Source organism: Esox lucius, chromosome 14 (genome assembly GCF_011004845.1).
Source record: "Esox lucius isolate fEsoLuc1 chromosome 14, fEsoLuc1.pri, whole genome shotgun sequence".
NCBI classification, from domain to species: domain Eukaryota; kingdom Metazoa; phylum Chordata; class Actinopteri; order Esociformes; family Esocidae; genus Esox; species Esox lucius.
The window spans coordinates 19,840,775-19,862,274 of NC_047582.1; the positions used below are offsets into that span (position 1 = coordinate 19,840,775).

Below are 21,500 nucleotides of genomic sequence, written 5' to 3' on the forward strand. Positions count from 1 at the left end.
GCACACAACACACATTGACTATACAACTGAGATAACCAAGGAGTTCTGGAGTCTCCAATCTTAATGAGTGTGGCTGAATGACAGAGAGGATGTGCCCGGGCTATGTTAATGTCCCTCTATCACTTCTGTCTGTGTTTGTTTAGCATGTGTATGGACCTCAGCCGGGGATTAGCAGGGTACTCCAGGCCCAGACAGGGGACAGATGGGATCTGAGCAGCCAGCATGGAGGACTCTGTGGTAGGGGAATCAACTTGAGAGCCCTGGAGCATCCATCCACCCCCCATTCCCACTGCCCATCCAGGCCCAACGGGCCACCAAATTGCCAGGCCCATTAGGCCTCATAGGGCCACTACCACTCCCGAGGGTCCAGAAGGCACATAGGATTAGCCAAACTGCTTCCCATTGTCAAGGACAGAGACAACTCAACCCCCGTTTCCCCCATTTAATACACAACTACAGACATCAGGAAGGCGACAAGCCAATAGATGCATTAGAGGCATGTCTCAGGATGGTACACTGTCCCATTTTCCATCCATACAATGACTGCATCAAGCCTTTTACTCTATGAACCAGCTGGATGCATTTATAGTTTGCTTAGGATGGTTTGTCCAACAATAACTTAATGGTAAATGAGGACAGGATGATTTTCTTTGTTAGCAATGTGACTATTTTGAAGACATCCATGATAATGCCATGATGAAAAGATCCTATAGAGGCTACAACAACAAATACACACCTCTTACCTGCACCCAACAACTACGTAGTGAGAATTAAGAAGAAGAATATATAAGCAGAAATATAGCCAGACAGAAAATAATTATAAAATAAAGCAACAACATACCTAACACTGTACACCAGCAGTAGTTTAAGAAAAAACGAGTACTGTCTACTAGCAGCAATCTGGGTAATGTTAATGAACATTTAGATATGGCAAGGATGGCAGTAATATACATTAAATAACAGTGTAAACTAGCAGCAATTGGTAGAATTATTGAATATTATAGATACATACAGTATGAGTGTAATAAGCTTATGAATGGTGGCATAGCATACTACAACTACGTAGTGAGAACTTAAGATTAAAAATGTAAACACTGCAAAAATATGGCGACGTATCCTTCTCATTATTCAACATTTGTTCAGATTTATTTATTATCACGGTGAAATCCACAAACATCAAAAACAACCTCTGTCCATACTTATAAATTATTTGGGTAACATTTTATTAATTCAGCAGACCTTCTCATCCAGAGCAATTTGCAGTTAGTGCATATATTTTCAGATTGCTAGGTGAAACAATTCCACATCCCCGCAGCTAAATTTCTAAAATGTTAACTTAGAATATATAAAAGTAACACCAACATTGCATAAGACATTTGACCTTTAAAGTTCCAATTGAGCAAAACATTCCAAAATAAAATTGTGCAAGTACAGTACATATGGAGGGTGTATGTTGTGTTTGGACCAGCCCTTTCAACAGTTTTCTAGAAACAAAAGGTCATGTTCAGGCAGCAATCCACGAACAGCATGAGAGTACGCGACCCCCCCCCCCCCCCCCCCACATCACCTAGCCTGATGGGGCACTTCAAAGGTAAAAAACCAGATAACGGGATCCCCGACACTCTGATGGAAACGCCCATTTTAGTCTCACAAGCCCCTCCCTTTCTCTCCTGACCAATGGACTCCAGAGGTCAGACATTCTAAAGTCTGCAAGTTGAAGATGTCGATGGGAAGGTTCTGTGAATGATAGTAAGCCTGACATGATCCATGGACTTGCATCTCTAGTGCACCACTAGTCATATAGCATAGCAACACAAGTGACATCAGCGTACAGGTTTGCTCAAGGAATTTGGCTTTTACCACTGATCGTTGTGGTAGACTCTGGGAAATACAGCATATCTTGGTAAGTACATGTTTTTCAAACCCTACTGGATTCATGAGTGAGTGGTCCTGAAAGCGAGGAATAGAAAGTCCATTGCATAATTAAAGCGTTTGTCTGTGAGGCTCCATGCTCTTGCTCTCTCTCCATAGCTGAGGCCCAACATGATGACCACGTCCCCCCCTACAGCTGACCCTTACCTCCAGGCGGACATCCGAATGACCCTGGAAAAGTCTGACCTTTGGAAGTCCTTCCACAACATAGGGACGGAGATGATCATTACCAAACATGGCCGGTAAGATTCCAGTATTGTTCATCCTCACATTATGGTCGCTGCCATCTGCAAACAAGCTCTTGATTGGTCACACACCATTTTTTTATTCCATTCATATCCCATGTCCCATTCATGTTGGTGTGACTTGACTACTTTTTGCCCTGAATGACTTACAAGCTAGCTTTAGCAATGTAGTGAATGTGTCTGTACTGCTGGTACGCTTTGTCTTATTTAGACATTAGTGTTGTGGTCAGAAATGGAGAGGAGAATAATGTTAGTGTGTTTTTGTGGATCAGGAGGATGTTTCCCCACTGTAACATTGGTTTATCTGGACTCCAACCCTACACCAACTATGTCCTCATGGTGGAAATGGTTCCTGTGGACAACTTCAGATACAGGGTGAGAACCGTCATCCTTTCATAATGCCTCATATTTAACATCATGCATTTGAACAATGTAGACAATTGTGCAAACTGTTTACAAGAGATTGTTTGATAAGAAAAAAAGTTAAATAGTCAGGCCTCCTTCTGTCGGGGATTAGAGAACAAACTTGTTCTCCCCCAGCAATCTGTCTGCATCCGGCATGTTGTCCAGACGGTATCCCGCCCACATCCAGCCAATCACCAGACCTGCTGCATATCAAAGACCATTACTACTTCCTGTTTTTTTACACCCAGCTGGTGGTGCAGCCATTTAGCATCAGTCCTCCACTAGCTTCCCCCACTCCAATCAGTCCTCCACTAGCTTCCCCCGCTCCAATCAAAGTCACTGGGAAGCAATCACTCTTGCATCCTCCCACTGGCCCTCCCCTTAGTACACTGTTGTTTTTGGCCCCAGTTTGTCATAGCAGTTCCTTCATATATGATGTTGATTATATTGTACACACATATGCCAGAGGAGACTATTGAGAATGCAGTGTGCACTGCATATTTATACATACGGCACTGAGGAGTATGGGAGGTTATGTGGAGTGTCTACGTGTTAAGTCTTGTCTTGAAGTTGTGTTTCACACCTGGGTAACCCCCCCCCCCCCCCCCCCCCGCTCCCTGTCTCTCTAGTGGAATAAGGGCCAGTGGGATGTTGCTGGGAAAGCTGAGCCCCAACTTCCCTGTCGAACATACATCCACCCAGACTCCCCCGCCCCCGGCTCCTACTGGATGAAACAGTCTGTGTCCTTCCTCAAGATCAAACTCACCAACAATACTCTGGACCAGCACGGCCATGTAAGAAATCTGTTTCACCCTGGACCTCCATATTCCAGACTGCCAGTACTGAACTGCCAGTAGTGTTATTAATTGATTCAGCCTGAGTTGTATTTTGTCCTGTCCTCAGATCATCTTGCACTCCATGCATCGCTACGTGCCACGTTTCTATGTGGTCCAGGCTGACAGTCTGCACAGCGTCCACTGGGGACACTTCCATTCCTTCTCCTTCCCTGAAACCTCCTTCACGGCAGTCACTGCATACCAGAACACTAAGGTTTTCTACAAACCCCTTTATTAAAAACATGCAGCACAAATGGCACACCTAATTCCCATGCTCTTTGAGAATGAGTGCAACATAATCTGATGTACTCCTTCCTACTCAGATTGCTAAACTGAAGATTGACCACAATCCCTTTGCTAAAGGATTCAAAGGGGAGAACAGCCGTACTCACAGCAAGAGGTAGGTATCAATACAACCATAACAACGTGCCAGTATACTGAAATAGAAAGATTTCTAATTTGTTTGATTTGATCCCCCTCCTAGGTGTCGACCTAACCAGAGTCAAGGGAACAATTCAAAGAAAGCCAAACAAGACAAAGACCCAGAGTACAAAAGTCCTCCTGGTACATACAAATATAAATATTTATTTCATATGAAATTGTTATTATGTAAAAGGTTGTCCAGCCCATCGGCTTGTTGAGAGTCTTATTTATTCTATACATTTTCCCCAACAGACCTCCAGAGGGCGAAATTAGAGTGTGAGCCAGCAGAACCAAGGAGGACCCTGGGATCCACAGGGAAAGAGTCTGTGGCAGTGCTCTTCTCCCCATGGACCATCGAACAGGACCCGTCCCAGAGCCAGAGTCTACACACTGAACTACTGGAGCTCCATAACCACAGACAGGATTACAGCACTGAGGAGCAGATGGTACCTGGCCATTCATCTAGGTCCTACCAACCATACAGGTACTGTACAACCAGCAGCCATACATGAGCACAAACATACATATACACATATTTATACACAAACTTGACATTTTAGGGATATTGCATTCATGGTGATGTAAATCATGGCAATGCAACCCTTTTCCTGTGTACATCAGAATTCATTGTTCCAACTACTCACCACATGGAAGTCCTTAGCTATTTGTTCAGTTCAATAATTGCCCAAGTGAATGTGACAGTCCAGGACCGGGGTTGCCCAACCCTGTTGTAAATACTGATCTTTGTAATTTTTAAGGAGAAATCCACCATTGTGTACAAAATATTGAGATAAATAGAGTCGCATTAACAGGCAGCACACCAAACAAGAGTTAACCTGTGGCCTTATTATGCCAGTTATAGCAGTACACTCAACAGACCATGTGAAGTTAAAAGTCCTCTGAAATGTTCAGTCAGGGTCTTAAAGTTCACGTAACTGGGTTGATACCACGACCGCAACAACGACCGTCATTAGTAACCATATTATGTTTCCCATTCTCTCTAGATCGGTTGAGTATGGTAGACTTCCCTCTCCGTCTTCTGCCGTGGAGGTTTGTGAATCCCGGCGTAGCTGTGAGCCTCACATCCCAGATGTAGCTACTGTTCCTGGGCACGAGACTACCAAATCTGACCCTCTCAGGGACGGGTGTCACCGACACCACCCCATGGTTCCAAACATGCCCCAGGACTACAAATTGTCCCCTGTTCACCTGCCCTTGTCCTCCAGAACCTATCCTGGGCCCCTGGGTTATAGTTACCCCCTCCATGGCCACTACCCCACTGACCCAAGCATGGGTCAGTGGGGGGAAGGCGGTGCAGTACATTACCCTGGACAGTACCTTCCTCCCCTGCCCTTCCACACCAGCCAAACACAGACCACAAACCACAGTGCCAACCAATGCGGAGGTTACCACCTAGGAAACACAGTGGCAGAATGGAGCTGGAGCCAATACATGAGTTTGGACAATGAGGCTGATCTGACTGTCAGACCACAATAGTTACATTTGAATCATATGATGTACTAACCAATATATTGTATTGTAGTTTTTTTGTTTAGCTTGTTCTCTGCCATACACATAAGTGTCAAGTGGCGTGTGCGATTTTAAATAAAAAGCAGGCAGATGAAATGGCAGGAGGCTATATTATACAATATTGGACTTAAAGGAGAGTTTAACATTTTGATGATTTCTCACACTGAAAAAAGTTAATATTCCACTTCTAAATAGAAATATTTAAAAATGGAATTAAGTCATTAGAGTGTGTGAAAGTTTAAAAATGAATCAGACCAAAGCATAACTTGAAATCAATATTTTCCTTAATGTTACTTGAAAGAGATTCAGCCATTCATAAATAAACTTGCTCAGGTGCCCTGATCACTTCAATAGAGTTCGCTTGTGGTGGCTAAAGTTCGCTGACATTTTGTAATGGTTGTTTAAAACTGAACTATTGATTAAAGTTACAGTTGGTCCATAGTCTACCTTCAGAGTGAGGAATCATCTTACATCAAATACAATTAAAAGAAAAATTCTGGACTGAGTCTGTTTTTGTAATGTGCCTGCTGATCCAAATGAACTGCTTTCAAATGGTTCTGGGTGTTGAATGATACATTGAATGATGCATCTAATGTTGTGTTGATTCATCAGATTTAAAATAATTGAAATCAGAATATAACCAAAATTATGTAATGATATCCTATATTAAATATAATTCATTATCAACTGAGATCCCCATATCAAGATATTTCTCTCTAGGGAATTTGCCAAGTCGTACATGGCTTAAAAATATAGTTTGTCAAAACCTATTTGCTTGAAGTTCCTCTTACCTTGGGTTGTTTCTAAAGGCCCATAGGGTGATAATCCATTATTAGCTATTATTTACTTCTTCCCCTTCACAGAGTTAGCTTAAAAAGCATTAACAATATTTACATTTTTTATTCATTCAACTGTGCGACCCCTATAGAAAAAGCTAAATTGCAACTGGAAATTCCCTTGAAAACTCTCCAAACTAACTTTAACCTGAAATAACCTGTTGCCTATGTCTTCACTGCGAAAAGGTTGTTATTGTGGCAATATTCTTTTTTAAATTGCAATGATACTTGTTTTTCTGTTAACTTTGTTCACAAACAGGATTAACTATTTCCTGCGTTGTGTGTCTACTTGTTTCCTTATGTACATTTATTTTTCATGTTCTAGATTAAGCTAACTGGGGAGAAGAAATGTCTAGTAATGGATTATGACACTAAAGGTCTTCAGACACAATCAAAGTAAGGGAGAATTTCACCCAAATATGAATATTTGGCAACTTTTACCTTTAAAACAAGCCATAGCTGACTCCAACATGAAATCAATGTTTTTCAGAAGATACTGGACAGAGAAATCCAGAGGTAAGTTCTTCCTTACATTGGAAAGCATAGAGACACACATCAATAAGTCATAGAGCAGTTGGTAACGCAGGATAAAGATGTTGAAGTGCCCCAAGATTAGCCTTAACCCTGATGATAGAGAGAGAGAGAGAGAGAGAGGGAGAGAGGGAGAGAGAGAAAGACATCATGATTATAAGGTTGGCCTGGTTTCCAGGGCAGAAGGTAGGAGCATCTGTGCTGTAAATGTTTAATGGAGAGTGCCTGCAACTAGGCCATTGTGCTTCTTGGAGCATGTTCTACACAAGGCCAGGGTCAGTGGGCCTATCACAAAGCTCCACATCTCTGCATGTTTTTATACACTACCATTCAAAAGTTTGGGGTCACTTAATGTTCTTGTTTTCCATGAGAAAATACATGAAATTAGGCAAATTGAATAGGCAATATAGTGAAATGAATAGGAAAAAGAGTAAATTACATGGTTGGAAATAAGGATTTTTAATTGAAATAATAATTTTGTCCTTCAAACGTTTGTCAAAGAATTGTCCATCTGCAGCACTTACGGCCTTGTAGACCTTTGGCATTCTAGTTGTCAGTTGTTGAGTTAATCTGAAAAGATTAATCCTGAAATAGCTCACACAAGTTGGATTGGCTTGATGGAGCTGACTATAGTATAGTTATTGCATTGTTTGGAGCAGTGGGTCATTGTCCTGCCGTAGGAGAAAATTGGCTCGAATCTAGTGCCATCCATAGGATATGGCATGGTATTGCAAAATGAAGTAAAAGCCTTGTTTCTTCAAGATCCCTTTTACCCTGTACAAATCTTCCATTTTACCACCACCAAAGCACCCCCAGACCATGACATTGCTTCCACCATGCTTGACAGATGCGTCAAGGATTCCTCCAGCATCTTTTCATTTGGTCTGCGTCTCATGAATGTTCTTCTTCGTGATCCAAACACCTCAAACTTAGATTTGTCTGTCCAAAACATATTTTCCTTCATCTGTCCAGTGTCTGTGTTCTTTTTCCCATCTTAATCTTTTCTTTTTATTGGCCAGTCTGAGATATGTCTTTTTCTTTGCAATTCTGCCTAGAAGGCCGACATCCTGGAGTCGCCTCTTCATTGTTGACGTTGAGAATGGTGTTTTGTGGGTAGTACACAGAGGTGGAAAAAATACAAAGTAAAAGTACTCGCTGTGTTCACCAGTTTTGGGAAGTTCTTATGTTAGAGCAAAATGATTAGTTTTGAACTCCCTTTACCTTTAAGCCTTCATTTCTCAGAACAAGAAAAGACTGACAAGTTTCAGAAGTAATGTATTTGTTTCTGGACATTTTGAGCCTGTAATCAAACCCACAATTGCTGATGCGAGTGGACTAATAGTGAAACCGATAGTGAACGAATATAAAGAATCAGCCCAGCAGTTTTCAGCTGTGTGAACGTAATTGCTAAAGGGTTTTCTAATGATCAATTAGCTTTTTAAAATTATACATTTGAATTAGCAAACCCAACTTGGCCACCTGGAATGCAGGTGATTGCTGATTGCTGATAATGGACCTATGTAAATATTCCATAAAAAATCTGCCGTTTCCAGCTACAATTGTCATTTACAACATTAACAATATTTACACTGTATTTCAAAATACTGTACAATGTGATCAATGCTAAATTAATCTCAAAACAATAGCATATGTTAACTTTGCATTTTGTACAGTATTTTGATAAGGAGGTGTAGGCACTTTGTAGCTTTCCTAAAATAATAATGCAAAATTATGAATTCAGTGCCTTGGACCTGTATTAAACAGGAAAACTTGATTTAAAACTTAGTTTAATAAATGGTTAGAAATGAATTAAATAACATTATTAACTACTTCACATACAGTTATATACTTTGGGATGCACACCACTAGTTGGATATCCCCATTTCAAATTGAACAAATCAAAATCTGTTTTACAAAAGTATTGACCCACCAAACCAAAGTATTTTACTCCCAAAATCTCTGGGGAAATTAATTGATGAGGAAGCTTGTGGCATTGTGCATGCAAATAGCTAGTAAATTAGAATCATTTATAACAAGAATATTGAAATTACATTTAGCTCCTGTACAGACCAGTATGTCACAGCTCCTCCTGTGATTCATGGAGGTTGCATCAGCCTGGCTGAGTATGTTCCAGAAGAGGTGGAAAAAGTGCAAGTACTCAACTGGGTTTGGCTGTGTTCACTACTTTTTGGGAAGTATCTAATTACGATTTAAGTGACCAGGTAAAGGGAGTTCAAAACTAACCAGTGATCAATTAAATAAAAAGAAAGAGTGTAAATGTCCACTTAATGTCACTGGTTAGTTATGCACTTTGTTTCTCTGGTCATTTTGCTATAACTTAGGAACGTCCCAAAACTAATGAACACAGCAAGTACTTTTACTTTGTACTTTTTCCACCTATGTGTACCAGCTTTACACATGTCAGAGGGAAATCATCGCCAAATCTAGTTAACACAACTGCTCCAGGTTGTTTGAACCAAGCTTGTGGATCACCATTTTCAAATAGTGTTACAGATTCAAAATGGTATTGAGATCAGGCTTGGACGGGGCCGTTGTAGGACATTCACCCTTTTGTTAATACTCCAATGTTGCTTTGGCCTTGTGCTTGGGATCATTGTCCAGCTTAAACGTGAATTTACTCTAAAGCTTCAGATTTTTAGCAGATTGAATCAGGTTCTCTTGCAATATTTCCCAGTCCTTCCAGATGAAAATAATCCCCATCACATGATGCTGCCACCAACACACTTCACTCTAGGGATGGTGTATATTGAGACATGGGCAGTGTTAGTTTCGTGCTACAGATAGCGCTTTGAATTTTGTCAAAAATTCCATTATTACAGCTGGTTGCTGTCATGTGTTTGGATGGTACTTTTTGTCACAGGGCAAAATTCCTATGGAAAAAATGTAGGAGAAAGGGAGTGTAAAAAAGAGTGATAACACAAAGAAGGAAACTATTACTGCACTACTATCATACATTTTTCAACTATTAGCACAGCATATATCGACCTTTACAGAAATAACTATAAAATCCAAGACCATTTTCAGGCTTCAAAATAAAAAAGAATCCCAGCCTGAAAGGATCCTGAGAAGGCTATAGGTTCAGCTGACTATGCCAAAATAAAAATGAACTAACATATACTATGGGCTAATAATTTTTTCTGTTCTTTCTGCTGCATTTGCACAAGTCACCCAACGAGAAAATAGGATTTCTTTACAGGACAAATGGATGTTCCAGAGGGGAGATGAGGCAACAGAGAGGACGGCGTGACTCAGCAGTCAGAGTTGAGGAAATGCCATAAAAAATAGAGAACAGAAGAGACATACCTTTCTCTAAGGAGCATCTTACCTCTCTCTCTCTCACACACACATAAATGCAAGAATGCACCCAAATAAATATTGAGAATAGGACATAAAATGTACAGAGTGAGTACACTTTGTGTGAACACTTTCATTTACAAAACCAATCAATGCTGACTCATTAACTTACCTAGACTGTCACAGAGTTGCATCCTGGTCGACTATTTAGCAAGCATAGGGGATTGAGTTTTCCAAATTTTTCACGGCTCCAAGGGCATTAAGCATCAATTTGGGCACTTTAATCCAACATTGCATACAATTAGCTTGAGGTTGAGCGGGTAATGGACTGGAAAGAAGCATGGATCGACATGGTGCTTCAGAGCCTGAGGAGGGGTCAGCCATCATTCACTTCAGAAAGTATTGCAGAAGCCACTGCGATCACAGACCAAATTAATACATTGACTGTACCATTAATGATTCCAATTTAACCTGGCGGATAGCCATAACGCCAAGGGAAATGAGCACAGACGTTGTATAGAAAGCTAAATAATCCAGAACATATGTGAAGAACTGTTTTAGCTTCTTGGGGCCTAGTTCGAGAATCTGCAGTAGTCTACATGACAAAGGTTGGCTGGTGAACAGGTAGAAACACATATATTGTCCGTAAATAAGCAATAGGAATATTAGGAAGAGGCACACAATTGCTTCAAATTTGGCACAAAACAATGCCCTCTTGTGGGTAATCATTGGTCTGTTGTGTTTATGCAGTAAAATGTAAAATGTAATTGACTAGGCTACAGACTCGTTTATTTCAGGAGCACACAGACCCAGAGACAGTTACGTAATGGCCTTATTTATATCGCCGCCAGTTGCAGTGTCACTTTGTCCTATAGTCACCCAGCAGCAGTGGTAACCCCAGAGTTGGCCACAGTCGAGCCCTCATTTATGCACCTGTTGCTGGGTATCATTGCAAGCATCATGAACCCAGCCGGCTGCAGCGGCTGGAGATGACTTACAAGGAGTGGAGTATAAGACACGAGTGTCAAGAAGCACAGCTCTAACGTGGTACAGTTTTCTAGTTCAATCTGAGTGGATGTATAAAAGACGCAAATGTGGAATGCCCGTGTCATGTTTGGGCAATGGCTACTCTAAAGCACTATGGATGGGCATGTTATTTCATCATGTGAATTGCTGGAAAAGGTCTTCCTAAATAACATAAGAGGCTGGGTACAAACTGGTTTCCATACCAATGAAAGAACTCAAATGCAACTCTCCCATGACCTCTCTCCTCCATCACAGAACACACTCAGCTTTATCACAAAACATACCTTAAAGAAATATGACATGGTAGGCTGGGGATTGTCAGACTATGCTGATGTTGAAGCAACTGTTCACTGAAAGGGTATAGTGAACTGCATATGTATTTACCCATTTACAATGAGGAACTAAAATTCAGTTAACAGGGATTTTGTCACTGATTTAAAGGAAGAAATTGTTGGGTGAAAATTAAAACTTTTTTTAGCATAAAAATACACAAAGACTGAATTCAATAAGAATGCACCCCCTTGGCTTTGACATAGTAAAATAAGGTGTGGTTCAGCCAATTGCCTACAGAAGCCACATAATATCGTCACATGATCTCAGAAAAAATCCACCTGTTTCTGGAAGACAGAGAACAGTAGATAGCATATCCAAACACCACCATAAATATCCCGAGCATGGTTAAATCCATTATATATTGAAAGAATACGGCAGAAACACAACGGTTTGGAGCAGGCCATCCACCAAAAACTGACAAACTAGGCATGTTGTTTTGGTGATCAGTGGCCCCAACAGAAACCGAACAAGCTAGAATTCCACAGCCAGAACGGTAGAAATGGTTTGCATGTCCTTATGACCAGGGTGTTTCACAACACTAGGCTGTATAGAACAGAAAACCATTGCTGAAAATAATAATCTACTGACGCATTTTCAACTGAAACCTGAGATGGTTGCATTGCATGTAAGGTCTGTATGCATACAATTTTCTAACACGGGCCCATGGACTTAACCTCACTCAGACTGAGGGGTACCTTCCACAATGGCAGTAGGAAAAAGCTTTAGACTAAACCTTGCCCTTGAGAAGTTTTTAACTCTAGGTCAGTGCTGCGTCTGCAAGCATTCTTTTATTAGCACTTCATTAACATTCATTAATTGCTTTCTTTCTCCTGGGCACAGCCACAATGAAAACTGGAACTTACAGAAATGAAGCAGAGAGCAACTGTCCCCTGCTCCAGATATTTAGTCAGTTTGTCAGTCCTGCTTCAAAAACAACACCACCCCCTCTAAATCTGTGCTGAACAGACTTATTTGGGGCATTTTCATTCCCTCAAAATAAAGAGATCATAGCAACTTAAAGAAGTAGACGTAAATTTTATTTACTTGTTCTGTACATAAAGGGCCATACCATGGGAAATATTAACACACGTAAATGGTATAAGAAAATAAAAGGCACAATTTTTAATTTTATGAATTAAGAAGACAACATTCAGGCTCTCTAAAACATGAGGAAAAAAGCACAGTAATACTGTTAATGCCTTTACAAAACAAATATGAAGCAGTTTAAAAACATATACCTAACAAATGTAAATTAGGATTGGTGTATTGCTTAATCTGGGGGTTTAATATGGACAACGTAAACCAAACTACATTTAAATAGATTGATTCCACAATTACTGAGAAAAAAACCAAGACAAAACTAATTTGAATGAGGAAATTTGAAATGACACAAAGCAGCATTTGACCTGGAAGAGAAATCTCCAAGCCAAGAGGTCATGCAGAGGCCACCAGCAGGCATTAACTTCCCTTTTTAAAAGTCACCTTCGGTCCAATTTTTTTAATAACAGTTATTTAAAACAGCTGGCTAACAAAAAAAACAAAAAAAGATTACAGTCTGGACACGATCGATAGATGGTATTACTCTACCCAATGAAAAAGCACTGGGGGACTGAGGGAAAGCACTTGGGGAGAGACAAAAGCAAGGGCAAGCATGTTTTCTTCTTTACAGCAGAGATCTAGTGGAGCACTTTATCAACGCACGCTCACCCCTCCTCACACACACACACACACACACACACACACACACACACACACACACACACACACACGCGCACGCCAGAGAGCAGGAACACTCTGACATCATAAGTCAGACATACCAAAGATAACTGTTTTCTCCTCAGGCCCCACGTTGGACAGTCAACACGGCGTGACACAGGACCGGGTGGGTGTATTCAATCACTATAATAAGGCCCATCCACACTTCATGCAAAACACAGCAACACAGCGGCATTCTCTGGATAGTTCTAGAAACTTCCGTGCAGTTTCAATTTTGGAACAGACCGTATTTAAGGCTAAGTGGCTCTGTTTGCGTGAAGTGTGTAGCTGCCTTTAAAGAACCTAGGGAGAGAACAGGGAAGGATTGCTTGTGCTAAATTTGCATTTTTCAGTGAAAGGCATAGATGGGGTGTCATTGGCTGGCTGCGACCTTTACCCACCTCCCGTGACCTATATTGGATGCAGGAGGCATCCGTCTCATAGAAAAGCCATTACCCCTGAACAGTACTTACAAGCCCTATTATAACATTGGCTATAGCCTGGTCACAGCCATGCAGTTATATTACAAACACCTCGCTCAGCACTCTGGAACTTATGGCACAAATTAAAGAAAGGATGTCATCCCATATGGCCATTTCACATGTTGTCTGGGGATAACATAAATAAAGGAACTGTGGACTAGGTCAGTGTCACTGAGGCTCTGGGCTAATCCAAGAGGACTAGATCCACACGGCCTTGTCCTCTGTCAGCCTCTGCCTTGCCTTCTAGTCAGCTCAGCTTGTGTCCATCCAGAGATTCTGATCCACACACATAAACAGATAACAGTAAACTGTGCGTGTGGTTAATATAAAACAATAAATGATTGTGTTGAGAGTCCGTTCTCAACCCTCACCCTCTCCTCACCCTCTCCTCACCCTCTCCTCGCTTTCACTCATCAGGTGAGACAGCTTTTTGGGAGCCATGGAAACACATAACCATGGCAATGAAATGAAAAGACAAACACTGACCAGTCTGTAACCAGGTGGGGCGGGGATTTGACGGGAGCCTTTTCTGGAGCTGTAAACAGTCAAAAAGCCGAACAATGGTTGGCATTACGATAACAGGGAGCACTGTGGCACAGCCCTAAGCAGGCAAGCGCGTAACCTTGGTGACACTGGCGGGTGAGTTGGAAACAGCCATCAGGTTGAGGTGTTGCTGTAGGGAGGTTGGCTGGGGGACCAGGTCATTCATTCTCATCTGGATTCTGGGGGTCCATTATTTTGACGTGAGTGAAGGGGAAGAGGCCCCTTCGGCCATTCACCTCTCCCTCCCACTGACCACTGATGTTCATCCTGGTCACTTTGACTATATCTCCCACCTGAGGACAAACGGAGGAGAGAAGAGCACCCACCACAGGTTAACAGTACAGACAATCAATGGGATCATTCCAACCCCCCATGTATTTGACTCTACGGAGGGGAAAGCTTTGACACTTCTTGACCCCAATCTGCACAGACCATATGCTATTCACTCCGGATTAAATGTGGGAAGTTGGCATTCTTAAGAGGATGATTAAAAACTAAAACTGAAGGGCAGGCTCTAGATGTTGTAGCAGACAGATTGGCTCGTGATAAATATTCAAGGACATTGAAGTCATCTAGACATACATACAGATGCTACCATTATCAGAATCCTTCAGGCTTATTCCGCTACTTTGAAAAGATTACAGAATGATGGACGAATGAGGTCCTGATCACTCCACATCGAATCCCAATGTATAAATAACATGAATTATCTATACCTAATGTTGTGCGGTCATTAAATATTCTAATCAGAGCATTAATGATGCTTGTACATAATGAAGATTAATGCAAGGTTAATCAAAAATGTTGCATTAGACTGGCAGTAGGTGGATTTCACCAGGTCAGGTCAGGTATATAACTGGGTATTTCTTCATATTAACGTTACTATAACGAAAGGTTCTGTTTCCTGAAGCAGATAGGGCCCAAAATAGCCTGCAATTTTTTTTAAATTTATGCTGTAGGCCATGAACTCCTCTGAGTAAACCAGAGAAACTGTGACAAAGCTAGCAATGAGACTGAGGAAAACAGTGAAATGACACTAGAGCAAAAGAGACGCTTTAAGATGAAGTCACTGAAAAGCGGTTCAGTTACTAAACTCTTAGCAGCTCCACACGTTGGGCGAGACAGAGTGATTGTTAGCAGAGCTATTGGTCTTGGATAAAGGCATGTTTCAGCTAGACAAATATGTGGCCTGCAAGACCATGTCTACAAAGCATCCAAATGAGTAAGTGAATGACCATGAAGGACAGCACAGTGACTACGGAAGAACAAATCTACATCTCAATGCTTAGTCAGGCTCAAAGTGTCGGTAAGAAGAGTGGGTGTAACAGTGCAGCAACACCAGGGGAAGTCCCTGACCAACTTGCACCCACCTCAGGACTTCTGTGAAAACAGATGCACCATGACTACACTGTCTCAATTAAAGGCGGTTTACTTAGTCGGGGGTTCTAGTACACTGACGCTGCTGCTTACTAGTTACTGCACGGCTCTCACTTTTAATCGCTCCCTCTCTACTCTGAAACAAGCACACTGGTCTGGATCCGAAGCAGATTCCATGATTAAGTTAGATTTGACTTAATCCACGTTGGTGCGGGCTACAGTAATATCCACTTACTAAAACCGGGCTGTGTTCTAGGGGAGGCTGCTGGTAATCCAAGGCATTAATCAGGCTTGCTCTAGTTTGTGAAAGACAAGGTGCAATTAGCACATATCTGATAGGGTTGCCCTAACAACCATGGGACAATGCAACCAAGCGTTGTGGATGAAGAGCGTCATCAACAACGAAGAGTCATCATAACCATTATTTAGAAGAAAGAGAAAATGGATTTCTGCCCTGGCTCTTCACAGCTGCCGCAAGTTGGAGCTTGTAGTCAGCCTCGACCGGTGACTAGTCATCACAGTCAAATAGCCATGGAGCTTTTAAGTGGCAAAGCAAGGACAGGAGATATCTAGCAAATTTCAAATCAATGAAACCATGACATGCTACAACAAAGAAGAAGCAAAGTCAGGCTGCAACTTCATAATCTGAATTAAGTTAGTTGTAGTATTTTTTTGTTAGTAGGAAAGGGAGAATGCATATTGCCTGGATAAGTTCTTCCTAACTAGGTAGCTTCTCTATTCGGTTGGATAGAGTCAAGACAGACTAGTGCTGAATAACCTATGGAAGCCAGACGTTTGTGTAAGTAGAGCAAGTTAGCTGGGTTACTGCTGTCAATCTCTTCTGCTTTAATGTCTGTCAGTCCCACAGACAAGGCCCCACGGTCAATCTTCATTGAGCTCCTGGAAACAACAGAGACGGCTGCAACCAAGCCATGTCATGCCAGCTAGACAAACATCTAGATTTTATCGTTATTTATCGTCCTTCTTAGCTGATTGGCGGAACACGGTTAATGAGACATCTCAGGGTTTCTCTCGGCTGCTCTCTAAGGCATCAGTGGGGTTATTTCATACTCATTTTGCACGTCATGTTCTCCAGCCTCCCCTTGGGGAAGCTGGTTCTTTAGGGGTGATCTCTGGCCCGCAGGAGCCCGTGGAGCTTAAACAGAAAAGAGTCCAGAGCCACCTGCCACCGCTGATTACTCAGCATCTCTACTCCACCAAAAGCTGACTACATTGCACATCCTGCAGAAAATCAACACAGACTGATTGATAGGGTCTACACCATGAGCCAGGCCAGGAGACCTTGGTGAAGACACAAATTAGTAATGCAAAACATTTCTGATGCAACAAGCATATTCTGTCTCCAGCTCAGCTGTCTATAAATGACTCAGTCCATAATATTTGACACAATGGGTGAAGTGGCAGAGGGCTTGAGCTCCTCACAAAACACAGTGCAACTTCCACACAATACCAGCTCATTAAAACTAATGAATTGTACGCAAGCTAGCAAAGCAAAAGAAACATTTTGAATGTCAGCACAAAGGACAAATTGGAAATGAAGGGCTTGAAACCTCCCATAGCGAAGATATTCTGGGACAGAAAATGAGGGACTCCTACCTCTAGAGCCAGGGCAGTCTTGTCATAGGCACAGGGTACTCGTTTCTGGATAGCCTTCGCCATGACTGGCCCATTCTGCATGGAGGGCAGGGGGGTGATGAGCACCCCAGGGGTGCCAGGGGGCAGGGGCGAAGGTGGCTGAGGCTGGGCGTAGGCGTGGGCCGGCTCAGGGATGCCGTAGCTGTTGGAGTTGCGGGAGCTGTGGGGGGGCTGACCAGGGTGAGGGGAGGGCCGCACCAGCTTCTCAACGTAGGGCACAGGAATCATGCCCACACGGCCCTCCTTGTTCTTGGCACTCCACCACTGCTCTTCAGGCTTCTCCAGGATGATCAGGATCTCCCCCTTCTTGAAGTGCAGGTCCTCAGCATCGCTACCTGTGAAGTCATACAGAGTCCGCACATACTCCAGGTTGTCCTCTGGGGCAGGCATCGTCTGAATGGGGCCGGTGCCAATGGCAGTGTTAGGGTACCTGGAGAGGAGGTCAAGCAGGGTGAGACAAACAAAGACTACTGAAACATTGAGCTGACTTCATGGAAATATACATACTAGTCCCACTTCAGATAATTAGACAGGAACAATAATAAAAACTCTAAAACATTAGCAGGAACTTTGCTATTAAGGTAAGGTTTTTAAATAAACACCTGTTAAATTTAGGACAAACAGTGTACAGTTAGTTAAAAAATATTTTTTTAACATAGTATGATGTGTCAAATCATTGGAATTCCAAGAAACTTGAAAACCTAACTTAATTGGTTTGAGTGCTATATGACCACAATTGCTTACCTGGGGGCGGGTTCTATCAGTGTAGTCGTATCCAGGTAGTGGATTTTGTAGAACTCCAAAAGAGCAGGGAGGTGCTCGAATTCTTGGTCACCTATCTTGAACCTTTTGCTTGGCAAGGAGTTGATGATATAGTGGGATACTTTGGAATTTTCAGACACTGACAGTACATAGTCGCCAGGGCAGGTCGAGGAATCCCGAACCAAAAACATGCCATGCCTCTGTCCTTGTAATCTATTCTGCGCCTCCTGTCTCGACACAGGTCCAAAATACCAACTGGACCGGTCTGATGAATCAAATCGTGCAGATGACATATTCGATAAAAATTAAATTAATTAAAAAAGAAAACTAATATATTAGTTTCAATAATAAATTAATCTCAGAAGTTACCTTAATTCGCTAGATGGAGATATTTAACGATAACGACGTCAATGCGATTTTGACAACTTGTCTACAATGAAGGGCGAGCCGTCGCCCTAAAGTTATTGTCTTGAATTGATTTCTAGCCGAAGGCAGCAAGCTTAAGCTAGCTACATCCAATAGAAACGTAACCTGACGTTTCAGAGACAGGCTGTGACTAGCTTGAGACAACTTTAAACCATAATGGTTCTTCGTGTATTGTCAATGAAAAATGTCAGTCAAAAACTACGAACAACTACACAAATAGAATGTCTGACTGCAACAATGATCAATCAAGGTTCCCCTTTTCGCTCTCTCTTCCGAAAAAAGTAACCATCAAACGTTATCTCATGAAACAATATATCTTCAGTCACTGTCAGTAAATGAGAACGGAAAAGGTCGCCTCACTTGATCAAACGAATCTCCATGTTGATACAATGTCGCAAATAATTGCGCGCTAAAGCTCAGATTGTTCCTTTGTATATTCTTTATCGAAGTAGTAAAGCAGGATTCAGGCAAATATCTGTATTTTTAAAATCCTTTTCATAAGTCCCGAAAGACTTTTGAGGCAGTAACAAAAAATGGCGGCCTGCTACACGTCTTCACATAAAATGAACTCACAATAGCGTGACTCGGCTCCGATCCGTGAATTTAAAGACTCACAAAAAACACCGTTTTATGCGTATCTTTTGGTGTTCGGAAAAATTAAATAATAGTGTTTCTCCAGTATTTTTCTTTTCCTTGTTTATGCTCGGCTCCACTCCTCCAGCCTGATGGAGTCCGAGACCGAAAAATGGCGGCTAGAGGGCGGGTCTGCGCGCTCCCACTCTATCTGCACGTCACTGACGCCTTGAGCGAGTGCTGCTCAAACACTATGGCGGCGTTCAAGACATCTCGGAACCCGGAAATCTATGCCCTCCTACTCCTGTGCCTTCATAACAATTGGTGGAAGACAGTATTCCATTAGTTAGACGTAAGATGGCACAACTAAAACTAGCTCATCAAATAATATAACATTATTTATAAATGTATTGTTTTAAATATTGGTTATGGTCCTATATCTTCACAACATTTGGTTATATCACTCAATAAGGTGGGCAAACTAAGGCCAACAATTTAAACTGGCTTGAAGATGTGGAGGATGGTAAAGAAAACATTCCAGCCCATTGTAAATATCTAAAACAAGGTCAAATGTACGCTAAAATTATAATTGGCCATTTGCCTACATGTTTTAATGACTACCCCTTTTCTCCCCTTGATTGCACAGCTTTATATGTCACTACAAAATGGTGTAGCCCTATGTTGAATTTCAATATCCTGATGTAAAAGGGATTTTGAAAGGAAACTCACAGGGGTATAGTCATGTGAAAAATACCCTGTTATATATTTTTTGTTACATATTTGGTACTCATTGGTACTCATTGAGCTACATTACAGCTAAATTAATTGATTAAGGAAACCCAATTAAATACATCTATGCCATCAAATTAACAGAAATACATGTTAATTTGATGGCATAGATGACCAGATGGACAAGGACAACAAATAAATACATCCCTAGCATCAATAGCTGGTGTTATCCCCCTTGGTGACAATTTATGTTGTCCTTGTCCATATGGTCATGCTTCTTACCAGGATTGGATTGGACTTTGGACATAACCCAAATGCATTCACTAATTATTACAACTTGTACACTTAAAATGTTCACCCGGCACAGCCAGAAGAGGACTGGTCACCCCTCTGAATCTGGATCCTCTCTAGCTTTCTTCCTAAATTTCAGCCGAGTTTTTCCTAGCCTGTTCCTTGGGGTTTCCGGCTGGGTGTTTTGTATAAGCACTTTGTGACAACTGCTGATGTAAAAAGGGCTTTATAAATACATTTGATTGAAGTTTCCGTTTCTTGTAACTGTCTATCAGTCTCTTACATCAACTAGGAGGACTTTTTGCCCACTTCTCTTTAAAGTACTGCTTAAACTGTGTCATAGTCAAGGGCTGTCTTGCATGCACAGGCCGCATGAAGTGCCCCACAAGATTTCAGCAGAAATCAGATCTGGTCCTTGCCTTGCCATTCTATAACCCACCACCTCTTCTTTTTGACCATTTCGTTGGAGCTTTACTTGTTTGGTCATTGTTCTGATGCAAGATCCATGTTTGGTTCAGCTTCAGTCTTTTGACAGATGGTCTCACATTCTCCTCAAGAATTCTCTTGTAGAATATGAATTTGTGGTTGACACAGTGATGACAGGTTGGCCAGGCCCTCAAGCAGCAAAGCAGCCCCAAACCATAGTGCGACCCACTCCATGCTACACGTTTGGTTTGAGGTTCTTCTGTTCAAGGGCAGGGTTTTATCTTCACCAGACATGGTGTCTGGCATTGTGGCCAAACAACTTTACCTTTGACTCATCTATCCAGAGTACATTGTTCCAGTAGTTTTGGTCATTACAGACGTATAGTCTGGCAAATGTCCATCATGTCTTGATATTCTTTTTTGAGAGCAGAGTTGTCTTCTATCCTGATGCAGTCCAAGTTTGTGCAGTCTTTTTCTGTCAGTTGACATGAGCTTTTCGACACTGATTGTGGCAAGTTAGGCCTATAGAACGGTTAACGTAACTCTTGGATCCTTACAGATGTTTATGAGCATCTTACGATCAGATCTTGAGCTCAATTTGCTGGGACGACCTGTTCTATGTAGATTGCATTTTCTTAATTACTTTACTCCATTCATAAATGATCCATTAGACCGTGGGATTATGCTTGGAAATGGCATTTGAACCTTTTCCAAACTCATGGGCATAAATAATATTTCTTCTGTGCCCCTCGGATAGGCTTTTAGATTTTGGCAAGATATGTTACCACAATCCTATGTGGTTATGACCAAACAAGACCAGGTTTCTCATCTACTATCCCTCTCATGTTATTCTCTGTTTATTTTCAGATAATTTGCACTTGTTTCGGTGCACATTAGTAATTTCTTGTGATGGTTAAGGAAAGGATGAACTATCTTTCTCAGAATAAGGAAAATGCAATTTGTTTCAATGTTTTACATTCTTTTTGTGTGATTTTTGAAATTGGGTTAACTTTATCGGTTAATCTGGTTGGAATTTAGCTAAAATATCCTGGTGTCCAAATATGTAAC

The 21,500-nt window shown here is 41.7% G+C and overlaps 2 protein-coding genes across 2 annotated transcripts; one reads left to right on the plus strand and one right to left on the minus strand.

Annotated features, from left to right (window-relative positions):
- The first annotated feature begins 1,527 nt into the window (after positions 1–1,527).
- LOC105015087 (T-box-containing protein TBX6L-like) lies at positions 1,528–5,338 on the plus strand. Its single transcript, XM_010877942.1, has 9 exons — positions 1,528–1,533; positions 2,032–2,174; positions 2,450–2,552; positions 3,212–3,376; positions 3,486–3,632; positions 3,742–3,818; positions 3,903–3,982; positions 4,094–4,325; positions 4,846–5,338. The coding sequence occupies exons 1-9, from the start codon at positions 1,528–1,530 to the stop codon at positions 5,336–5,338; spliced, it is 1,446 nt and encodes a 481-aa protein (XP_010876244.1).
- Positions 5,339–12,994: 7,656 nt separating this feature from the next.
- crkl (v-crk avian sarcoma virus CT10 oncogene homolog-like) lies at positions 12,995–18,280 on the minus strand. The gene is made up of 3 exons (XM_010877919.4): positions 17,970–18,280; positions 17,187–17,655; positions 12,995–14,485 (listed from the first exon to the last, which is right to left on the minus strand). The coding sequence occupies exons 1-3, from the start codon at positions 18,278–18,280 to the stop codon at positions 14,351–14,353; spliced, it is 915 nt and encodes a 304-aa protein (XP_010876221.1). The 3' UTR covers positions 12,995–14,350.
- Between the last annotated feature and the right edge of the window lie 3,220 nt (positions 18,281–21,500).

Bases quoted from the DNA above. Each gene is read 5' to 3' on its own strand.
- LOC105015087 (XM_010877942.1), top strand. The intron at 2,553-3,211 runs GTGAGAACCGTC...CTGTCTCTCTAG, and splicing joins TGGACAACTTCAGATACAGG to TGGAATAAGGGCCAGTGGGA. The intron at 4,326-4,845 runs GTACTGTACAAC...CATTCTCTCTAG, and splicing joins AGGTCCTACCAACCATACAG to ATCGGTTGAGTATGGTAGAC.
- crkl (XM_010877919.4), bottom strand. From the start codon at position 18,280: ATGTCATCTGCACGATTTGATTCATCAGACCGGTCCAGTTGGTATTTT. The intron at 17,656-17,969 runs GTAAGCAATTGT...CCTCCTCTCCAG, and splicing joins CTGATAGAACCCGCCCCCAG to GTACCCTAACACTGCCATTG. The intron at 14,486-17,186 runs GTAGGAGTCCCT...GTTTGTCCTCAG, and splicing joins AGACTGCCCTGGCTCTAGAG to GTGGGAGATATAGTCAAAGT.